The sequence below is a fragment of the Aplysia californica genome, unplaced genomic scaffold (genome assembly GCF_000002075.1).
Source record: "Aplysia californica isolate F4 #8 unplaced genomic scaffold, AplCal3.0 scaffold00043, whole genome shotgun sequence".
NCBI classification, from domain to species: Eukaryota; Metazoa; Mollusca; class Gastropoda; order Aplysiida; family Aplysiidae; genus Aplysia; species Aplysia californica.
Genome location: NW_004797313.1, coordinates 837306 through 848797, shown reverse-complemented (window position 1 = coordinate 848797; position 11492 = coordinate 837306). Strand labels below are relative to the sequence as shown.

General features: G+C 37.9%; 1 protein-coding gene across 5 annotated transcripts in view; it reads left to right on the top strand.

Moving 5' to 3' along the window:
- Positions 1 to 5592, top strand: part of LOC101846946 (neuroglobin) — a 299153-nt gene extending 293561 nt beyond the window's left edge. For all 5 annotated transcript variants that reach the window (XM_035968166.1, XM_005092258.3, XM_005092257.3 and 2 more), the window contains one exon: positions 1933 to 5592. In XM_035968166.1, coding sequence (XP_035824059.1) covers positions 1933 to 2115 — 183 coding nt within the window. In that variant the 3' untranslated portion in view covers positions 2116 to 5592. The remainder of the gene's footprint in view (positions 1 to 1932) is intronic.
- Positions 5593 to 11492: the final 5900 nt, after the last annotated feature.

Genomic DNA, 11492 nt, shown 5'->3' with positions numbered 1-11492 from the left:
TATATATATATGCCTACATATTGAGTTATTGGTATCATCTTACAGCTTTTTCATTTGTCTTACTTTCAATGAGAAAATTACCCATCATTCTTCAATAGAAGTGGAGATATTTTGGATTGAAGGAGGTGGGGGTCACCTAATTTAAGTGTTAAAATTAGCCAGAAAATGGCCGCCAAAGCTTGGTAAATCCCAATGCTGGAGAGTCCATGGAAACTGTAAATTTATATTTTTGTGCCTTTAATCAACGTTTTCGGTGAAATCCTCAAAGGAATGTGTTGGTAAATGGACATAAAAGGTGTTGAGCCAAAAAACCAAAAAAAATGATAAAAACTGCTAAGCAGGGAGAAAACTGCTGTTTTCTTCGATTTCATTATTTTGACGAGAGCCAGATTCCACCACGTTGCCTCACACACACACATATAAAATATATATATATAACCATACAATTGATATGCGGCTCCGATGGCCTTGAGGTTAAGGCGTTCGTCTCTTATTCAAAGGTCACAGGTTCGAATCCGGGATGCGACGGAAAAATGTTCTTCATTAAAATTGTCTCCTTTCAGCTCCATTCCTGCTCTCTAGCAATGTTCTGTCGCCTGCTTTCGTCTCCACTTTCTGCCCCCACCTCCTTTGCCCCTTCCTCTGGGCGCCTGACTCTTTAAGACTTTACTTCTAGAATTCTACTCCTTGGCTCCTTCTTACAGCTGTCTTTCAACCACACCCCTGATCTTCTGGTAGGAAAGATCTACACCTAGCCTTCTCGGATAAAGGCGAACAATCTCGGAGGTCGTGTGCAAGTTGCGTTAAAGATCCCTTAGTGGTCTAAAATCGATAAGAGTAGGCTTCGGCCGCCACCCGGGTAAAATTCAAAATTTCCTACCTAGTGAAAATGTTTCGTGTGTCCATCGGGCTCATATGACCATATGCAGTTGCGAGCGCCGTAAAACACTTTACCAAAAAAATACAATTGATAATCTTTAGGATCAATACCATTAGCATTTAACATAGTTTAAATAAACACACAGGCCAGTCTGGCATGCACATACCCAAAAATAAAAGCCGGCACAAATTAAGGAGATATTCAAATCCGGTTTGTTCTCTTATTGTATTTTCTGTATTAAAACACACACATAATGTTCATAGTAAAGAATTCGTACTTAGAGCAAACAAAATCGGCCTCAGCGAAGGAAGATGCAATTAAATTTCTCTCCTCTGCAGCTTCACCAAGTGATCCGGAGTCTTGTAGTTAATTAAAAAGCAAACCGTATCATGTCTTTCTTGTATCCATTTCTTTTGTACCTTTGAACAACTGGTAACATTTAAGTCACGTAATGTTTTGTGCAGGCTGACAGGTTGCACCAAGGGCTATAAACCTTTTACAAAAAAAGGCAAATAGTATTTCCCCTCTGAAGTCTTTATTTTATTTTATTTTTGTTGTTGTTGTTGCTACATTTGATATAGGCACTGTTAGGCTCACTTTTGAACGGTTTGAATCGACTGCTACAAAAAAAAATCTCTTGGCAGCTCTAAGAGGTTTATGAGCAACCACCTCAAGAAGTGGTTGCAGTAGGGTACTTTACTCTTAGTCCTTTTCATTAAGTCCATGTTTTTGTTTTGTTTTTCCAAAAAACATCAAACATGTGCTTTAAAAAAATTGAACTTTGTCTATTAGGAGAGAGTCATTTACAATGTTAGTAATTTTTTGAAATATTTAATCCTAACATCTTTTAAAAGGCTGGTGAGTATAGGGTCTTTTGCCTTTGAGCATGCTTAGTAAACGGACAACATAATATTATGTGAAATATGGAATAAACAAACAGTCAGACGTTCGCACAGACATACCATACAAAGTTGCTTTCCCCATTTTCTCCGTTGAAATGTTTTATTGTGATGTCTGATTTCTTGTTCTGTTTTCTAATTTCTCCTCGTCAGGCTATCAAGGAGCCATTCTTGGAAGCAGTCAGAGTAACCCTTGGAGATCGGTATACAGAAAACATGCAGAACATCTATACGATTGCCATCATTTTCATCCTGGAAACTCTCAAGCAGGGCATGGAAGAAGCCTTAGAAAAGGCCGGCTCCTCAGAGGTAGCGCAGGGCAACATCAGAGTGTGACAGAAAGTAAGATGATAGATCTTCAGCGTATACTCTCCAACCGTCTGGGCCTCGACAGACGGGCCCGTACAGCACGCTGGAATCACAGTGATTTGAATTCGGGTTCTTTCTGTTTTTGTTGTAATAAGACAATTCCTCAACTGCCTTGATTCGTTTTAAGCTGATTTGTACATTCAATCTATTTGAAATAATCTAAGCGTTGACTTGTAGAAATGTCAGAGACGTCTACTAGATTTTTATTGTTTTTGTAAATGTTTTAAAGAAAAGAGATGGTGCCGGTTGGTTTTCCAAATTATCTCCCATCTTCATAAAGTAGGCTACGATATCGCTTGAGGCCTAGTTAAACAGAGAACTTATTGAATGGACGAAAAAGTATTCCCAAGGGGCTCATGCAAAGGACTTCTGTTGCGGATTACATAACACGTTCCACACTTAGGTAAAGATGACATCAGGAAAAGGAAAGAAAAACAACTTGATTTCGGAAATTCAATTGGTCTTGATGCTCATGTCCTGTGTTGGCAACTGCAAACTGCAACACAAAAAAAAGATATCGATAGCGATTGCAGAACCCATATACAGACAGAAAGGTACGATTAACTGGTTCCACAAGAGTCCATTTTATTGTTTCCGCAAAGTAATGCTTTCTGGCAAGATCATGACGTTGTAGTAGTATGGTTTCTTTCTCTTTTTAAAAATTTTTTACTTTGACTACGGTGTACAAGAAAATTTGCTAACACTACAGTTATTATAATAAAAAGAATGCATGACTGAAATACGTTAACAAATTAATCAAAATCACCTTTTCAAATTCGTTTTGTTAATTCACAAAGTGCCGGGTATGGCCCATCATCAACTTGTTTTTATGTATTGTCCTTCAACCTTTTTTCAATGCAAGGTCCCCGCTTACGCCGTGCCGGCCATTTCCGTGCCGGCCATTGCCGTGTTTGTAGCGCCGTAAAACATCTACCATACCGAACCAAGGTCCTTATGCTGGGAATACTAAGGAGAGTGCCCCTGTGAAACTCTCTAGATTATTTTCTTTAAATTAGGGGAAGGGGGGGGGGCTCTCTAATTTCTCCGGATTGGTCCAAAGCATGGAAATTACTACGCAATTAGGCTTAGTGCAGTTCGAATAAAAGCTAGTTTGTCCGGTGTCCCGATAAATGTATAAGCAATAAGGGAGGGATTTATAATATAGACCCAAAATGTCTCGTAAACGGAGTGGTAGGCAATAGTGGCCCTTGATACGTATATGGGACGAAGGGGACGTTAAATTTACTGTTACCCTCGTGCATTATCTAAGCATAATAGGATGTTCAGCGGCAGTAATCTGACCATGCCTTTTGCCATATTGGTGGTACATTAATATTAGGCCAATACGATGACAAATCTCAAAAGTGCGCTTGCTAAAATGTCGCCAAGAGTAGGTAGTAGAAAACTAAACACCATTCTCTGCTTATGCTGTTCACGAAAACCCAGGACAAGGATAATTAATATTATGGCTGAGGGTGCATAATTCCAAGACCATATTATTTTATGTGCTCTGGGGATTAATGTTCAAATGAATTGTGATTGGTTCTTTACCTGCCATTTTTTTTATGCCTTGAACCGCCTTTGTAACCCTTAGTTTGAGCGAGGTCAATGTGACATAATTATATTACCCCATTTAAAGGTTGGTAGATGTGAAGGTGTTCTTACTTGAGTGTTCAGTTCCAGTAGAGAATGGAGTAGAAGAATAAAGTCCTTACCAAGCGAAAGATATTAAAATTAAAGAGCATTTCATTTAATTTACCCTTGACTTTCTTGAACCTACGATAGCATGCTAACTTTTTAGCCCCACCATCTGCCCCTGCTTCAAACTGCTTTTGGCCTCCAGAGACTGCTCACAAGGCTTGTGAACTTTTGTTGTACTTTTTTATTAACTCAAAATAACGAAAAATGCTTCATAGGGTAGACAATGCTGTGACAGAATTTTAGTTTCAGAAAATGACTCAGCCTGTCAAAATGATTTGGGAACTTAAAAATATAGGGAATTTGTCGATCTTTGATCTTTTCCTAAGCAAGGGATAATGGATAGAAAAGGGGAGGAGGAGAAACAATGGCAGCAAATCAAGTCGTAACAGCAATATTGGTAGTAGCAACCGTGGCACTAATATTAGTCAGAGCATCAGTTGTCCACAGCTAGGTAAAGAAGAAGAATCAGCAGCAGCAGCAGCAGCAGCAGCAGTAGTAGTTTTTATTGTTATAGTAGTAGTAGTAATAGTAGTAAGAGGAAGAGGAGGAAGTAGAAGAGGAGGTGGGGAGGAAACAGTAGAAGCAGTGGCAATAGTTGTAGCATGGGATTTGTGACAGGGCCTTGTCCAAAGCGTTTCTCCTAGCTGGAAATGGGAGTGTTGGTGTTTGAATTACATCTCATGAAGTTGGATTAGGAAGTCAACTCATCACCATTTGACTTTCGGTTTGTTTTCATGTAAAGTTATGTATTTCATTTAAGATATTATTATCTACCTATAGTTGGGTCAAATTGTGTAATACCGGGTGTCTAAAAAAGGAGCAACCATGTAAAGGGTATTACCTCTGTCATTTTTGGACTAATTTCAACAATATTTCGAAGAAATAAAATACATTCAATTAGGGGAAAAATTGACCAACACGTTCGAAATATACCAAAATTGGGCGAAACACAAAACTTCCTAAAAATCAACCATTTTCGTTTTAAAATTCAAATAGTCAGCATGTATGCACTGAAAAACTAATTTATAAAAAACTGATATTGCCAAATAAACTCAGGGAGGTAATGGCTATTTAAGTCTCTAGGTGTTGACCATTTCTCTCCCTAAAAGCTCCAGCATGCTACTGGACACTTTAAATAACCCCATGGCATGTTTCTGTGACTATTCTTTGGACATCATGTTCAACATTGATTTTAAACTCTTGGATTGTATTTGGGTTGTTTCTGTAGACTCTGTCTGTAAAAAAATACACACCAAAAATCCCAAAAGGTAATAATTGAAGGGGTTCAAATTAGGGGCAATGTGGTGACCATCCATTTGTAAACTTTCGGCTCCTGAAGCGTTTCTTCTCTAACCTTTCTTACAACGACACAAGCGTGAATGTCGTGGTTTTACCTTCCTTGTCTTGAAACTAGAACACCCCTGAACCTTAATGCTTTTTTAATAGAAATAACATTTTGTGTTTTTATCCGATAGTGGTTGACATTTCTTAATTTGATATTTCTTGAACAAGTTAATTTATTTCCTTCACATTCACAAACTTGATGTCCCCCTGGATGAATTTCATTCGTTCAAAATGTTGTTGAAATTAAAGAGGAGATGGCCTAGTTATTGCTATTTAGGTGGGTACTATTTTTTTAGACACCCTGTACCTCAGACTAAGTTATGCTTTTTATGTCACGTGAAATAGTTTGACAACTTCATAGAGATCTAATAAATTATTGACAAAATAGCAGTGAATAATGCTCCTGGCTCAAACAGTCATAAGATCTGTGTGATTTTATGTGAAGTCTAAATGCCTTGTGGTTTGTTTGTTGTTGTTGTTTTTCTTGTGGTGTTGTTGTTGTTGTTGTTGTGTTTTTTTTTGGGGGGGGGGTGTTTTTGTTTGTTTGTTGTTGTTATTTTTAATAAGTGGTGTTGGGGATAAATCGGATCTTTTTTTCCCCCAGAATATCCAAACCCCAAAATTTCCCTTTTCATGTCGAATTGAATATGCTTGCAGTGTCTGAAAAGCGCAATCATATTTGAGAGTCCTATTTCCGAATCCGAAATGAATCTCTTTCCTGAATATGTACCTTCACGGATTGGCTTTCTGTAACAGCCCCCCTTTATAAAAAGGGACCAATTTAAATTGTCTATAGATCTAGTTGTAAGTAATAGCAGAATAGCAGACTGTTAAAAGTAAACAATCTCTCTCTCTCTCTCTCTCTCTCTCTCTCTCTCTCTCTCTCTCTCTCTCTCTCTCTCTCTCTCTCTCTCTCTCTCTCTCTGTGTATGTGTGTGTGTGTGTGTGTGTGTGTGTGTGTGTGTGTGTGTGTGTGTGTGTGTGTGTGTGTGTGAACTGGTACTTTAATTGACAGTTAGCCAAGTGGGATATGAAAATAAGTCAGAACAATATTCATTTGTCCGTAGAAGTCAAGTCGATAGCAAATATATAATCATTTATATATAGATTTATATATATATATATATATATATATATATATATATATATATATGTATGTATGTATGTATGCAAGGCTGAAGGCCGATGAAAATGTTTTTCAAAACAATCAATACGTATTGGTGTATGTGGAACAGAAAAAAAGGAAATGTGGTCATATATTTGAGCAAAGCGTTAGTACATGACAGGTGCTAGGGTTAAACAATTTGCACGTATGAGAAAGCTTGTTACAAAGGTTTTATTTTATATATTATATATTTAAAATAATAATAATAATAATAATATTAATAATAATAATAATAATACAGCATTTATATATCGCCACTTCCCGCTCAACAGCAAGCCTTATGCACTTTACAATCTACAAGCCTATTATTACCTCAGCAGGTCTAATAGCATTCTGAAACAATCTCAACTTCTTGGCAAACATACTTAAACAATCGTTCGCTGTTTATGGTCGAATGTCCCACACTGAGGAAAATACGTGCAAGATCTATTTTCCAAGGACACAACTGAACCCGCAACGTCATGATTACAAGACACTTTTAAAGATGTGACAGATTTGTAATTCAGTTCAAAATTTGAGGTGCCTGACATGAGAAGCCAGACATAATTGTAAGATTATTTAATCGAAGTCTTTGCTGATTTGACATATATATATTTAACAATATCTAGGTTATAATAAAAGCTCGACAGTCAATGTCTGAAGATGACAAAATAATATGCATCCGTAGAAGATGGTATTTTTGAAGAGAAATAGACGAGTTAAGATAACTCATGGATTCTGCTATGGTCAATGAGGCCAATTCTGGCAGAAAAAAGTTTGCCACATTTTAAGCTTTCAAAAGCTCCACTTCCACTTTTGTATGTGTGCAGCGAACGGCCTTCACTTTTGGTTTCAGCATTCATGACTTGCTGTCCACTATGGCTGCTGCTCTCCAACACTGGGTCTGTCCGGAGTAAAATTCTCCCATGTCGGATAATTTATGTTGAAGTACTTCAGATACATTTTCAGGGTGTATTTGTGGCCGTTTTTTTAGCGCCAACTTTACGCTTCACTGAGGACAGTTCAAAATAGAATACTATCCTTGGAATCCTGAATCAGGCCTTCTTACGACTTGACCAGCCTAACGAAGATGAGTCATTTTGAACTTAGAAAACAGACTATCGGCATTTGTCCTTTTGAGAACTTCGGTGTCAGGTATTTTGCCTTGCCATTTGATGTCAAGAACTCTCTTGAAGCTTTTCATGTGGTAATTATTTAGCTTTTCGGCCTGTCTTTAGCCACACTTTGTAAGTCTCGACCCCGTATAAACGGTTGGGAGGACCACAACATTGTAGACTTTCAACTTGGTCTCTGTGCGAATGCCACAACAGTACCAAACCTTTGCTCCGATTTTTCCTCGAATAACCTCTAGCTTTATTTATACGTTAAGATCAGTGTTGTGATAAGCAGTTTGATAAACTAAGTTTAGGGGGTTTGTTACCTCGAGATATAGCTTTAGACAGTCTGAGTAAATTATCACCAAATGCCCTGTCTTTTATCGGATCTAAGAGTAAATAATAATACAATATCACAAATACCCGTTTCCACTTGAACACTCACCCAGAATCAGGCAATCAACAGTAAATAATTATTGTACAAAGTCTGTCCTGAAATCAACCCAGAGTAAAGTGTTCAACATGTTACCTGGAACGACAGTGAAATCAATACCTGTTCAATTGTTCATGTTGCAAAAAGCTGTTAAACACCGCCAAAGCTTTGCAGCTGTTGTTAATGACCAATGTTTGCCTGTGTAAGTTGCACCCTTAGTAATAAAAAAACAACAACACGTGCTTGTAGTAGCCCATTAAGTTGCTAAAATGACACGCAGGCTATCATATAATTTACACCAGCCCTCGGACTAGCATGATCTTGATTTTCGGCCTGTCTGAGCATTCGCACACGCCCACTCACACATACACACATTCACACACACACACACACAAACACTCACTTACACACCCACATACATACACACTTTTTTCACAAATGTACGCGAACAAAGCCAAACAACAAATAACTTTTTGATCCCATTCTAAGGGCCTATATTATGATAAACAAGTTTTTTTTTTCTCGCAATATACATTAATAACATATTACTATATTATGCACATATACTTATTATGTTTACCATGGTCGTCGTTTTCGTTTTCATTGATGTTATCCAAGTTGCCTACTACCATCAGTACTTTTGGTAATGCATATTGGTTTTTCTCTATAACTTTGCTCTGTACTTACTTTGCCAATTATTTCAGCTTTGCACACTTTTGTTTGTAGGTGTTAGTTTAGCTGTAGAAATGTCGGACTTCTTTAACGAAATATTTTTGGTTCGATTACCGCCTTCTTGGATAGGACCTTTAGCCTCGGGAAAATATTTAACCCATTTTTCACCAGATCACTCGCCTGCCAATTGTTACTGTGTAAGTAGGCTGATTGCCTCAAACACAGGTTGTTACATGAAATGGAAAGGACCCAGGAAATCCTGACGCCTACGACAGGACACGACTAACAAGTTTTCATAAAACGGCCTCCAGCTATGTCGAATTCTTTATCTTGTAGAAGGTTTGTTTGAACTGACCCACTTGTTAAACATGAGAGATCAGCACAGTACTTGCGCTTCAGAGTGTGTGAAATGTTACTTTATGACATCTAACTGCATTCACAATGGGGCAGCCTCTCTGCTATTATGTGTGGACCAACAGTATTTCAGTAAGTAGCAACGATTAAATAGATTTTTCTGTATTGCGTAGAAATTTGTTTGATATGTTTACATTGAACAATATAATTCGAATATAATTTCTTTTGCACACAAGATCAAATTGTTCGGTTATATGTTTCAGTGTTTTCTTTTAGTTCTAGTTTTAATAAGCGTTTTACGGCACTTGCAACACAATTAGGTCACATACGCGCTGAATATTAGGTGGGTTTTTTTGTTGTTGTTGATTTTGTAAGTGTTCCACGGCGCTCGCATCTGCGCTAGGTCATATGTCGATTTTGGACCACCAAGGGATCTTTCACGTGCGCAACTTGCACATGAGACCTCCGAGATTTTTCGCCCGTCCGAGAAGGCTACATACCTTAAGACCAGGGGTCTGGCTGAAAGACATCAATAAGAAGGAGCCAAGAAATAGTAGTAGAAAGGCTGTAAAAAGAGTCAGGAGCCCAGAGGAGGGGGCAAAAGAGGTGAATGAATGACAGAAATAAGTTGTGTCTGATCTCTTTGATACGCTTTAGAAAACTCAAATGCTGTGCATGTTGGTACATGAGTGGGGAACGAGATGAGATACCGTTGGTCCATATCCGATTCCACCGGTTGAATATCTTGGCCCTAAAATCTGACTTTCTGCCCACGAGCATCACATTTTGAGTGTTGCAGATATAGATACATTATATCCAACAAGGTTTTGCAGAGCTATCGATGTTTACACTCCATCATGCACGGTGATTTGGTGCAGCTTTATTTTACTTCTGGCCCATGTGGCATAAAATACTACGGTACCTTTTCTGACATGTCTGCATCGCTGCTTTCAGACAAATAATATTAGTTTGTCCTTAATTCTCTGACGATGGCTACTTTATCACCCGCAGAGGAGAACATTTCTTCTTCGAAATAGAAGAGTAAGAAGAATTAAAGGTTAAGATTAAGTGTGGCTTTTGTTGTGGCCGATGAGGCCAATTCTGGCAGAGCAAAGCTTGCCATATTTTGAACATTTAAAAGCTCCACTTCCATTTGTGGATGTACGCAGCTTGCGGGCTTCTCTCAAGGTTTCAATATTTTTTAACTCATTTGAGACCCACGTCCGATAGCCTTGAGCTCGGTTGGAGGCGCATCGGACCTATACGCCCGATAGCATTTCTCGACCGTTGTTGCAGCACAAAGGGGGGTATTCTAGGGAACAAACTTTTGTTTGACATTGCTAAGCCATTTTTATTTTGTATGTTACTTTTAACCGTATAGCGTCGGGGATTTTGATGGCAATTTTCGGTGGCGATTTATGAGGGCAGTCGAGGCGACAAAGAGCACGGGTCTTCGAGGATTACCTTACAAAGAAGGACTATTCATAGTGACTGTAAATTATGTTGTGGTGTGTTTTTATCTGCATTATAGTTATGTTGTAACTTCATCTTGTTTGTTTCTGTATTTCTTCACTGTTAACTTAAAGAAAAAAAATTCTTTGGTCTCAAGCACCATTTTTGTGGGGATCTTGGCAAGTTTAGGAATATATCCAGGCAAATTGAGTTTGATCTAAGGCAAAGTCCAAATGTTGAATGTGTAGACAATGAAAACAGACTTTAAAAATATCAAAAGGGAAAAAATGTGTGTTATTGAATCATTGAAGTATTAATCATACTACTATCCATACAACCCATTGAATTGGAAGTATGAGTAAATTTTGTTCCTGGGGTGCCACTGAATTAGACTTTTCCGGCATAATTTTGATAGCGCTTATGTTTGGTAGTTCCCTGCAATTGGACAACACCTTCCAATGATTCATACTGATTTTGTCTCTTAATAATATTGTCTCATGCTTCACGAGAAAAAAATTGATTCTGTCCGTTAAGACTGCTCTATAGTACTTTATTTAGATCGTTTACTGCCCTTCAGAACAACTATTCCAGTTCAATGATTATTTTTTTTACGAAAGTTTCAAATTTTGCAAACAACGGAAACACTAACTATTGAACTCTTTGTTGCAAACGTTAGATATCGTTACAAAGAAATATGTATCCGAAGGTGAAGTTTTCTTCCTCTTCTAAAAGTAAAGCGATACATTCTAAGAATTAAATTTTTGGAGTGTGTAGAATTGGTGGGTTCTTTGGTTTCTTTGCTCCTTGTTTCATTCGTCCATATTTCTCCTCCTTCATTTATTTCAATTTATCTGTGCGTGTCACACGAGTAACACCTTTAGTCTACGACACTAATATGACCTGATTGGGTTGCAAATGCCGTATAACTCTTACGAAAACGAAAACATTGGGGTGCCAAAATGTAGGACGTAATGATCTATGAAAATTTCAGACAAAGGCATTGGACAAAGCTTTTCTTTTTTACAAACAAGCCAGAAATGTTGACATAGAGTATAGAGCGTTGTGCCCAAAGGGCATTTTAAAAAAAGGGTGTGTGCTGTTATAAATGTTTTTGAAAGGGGGGGGGGGT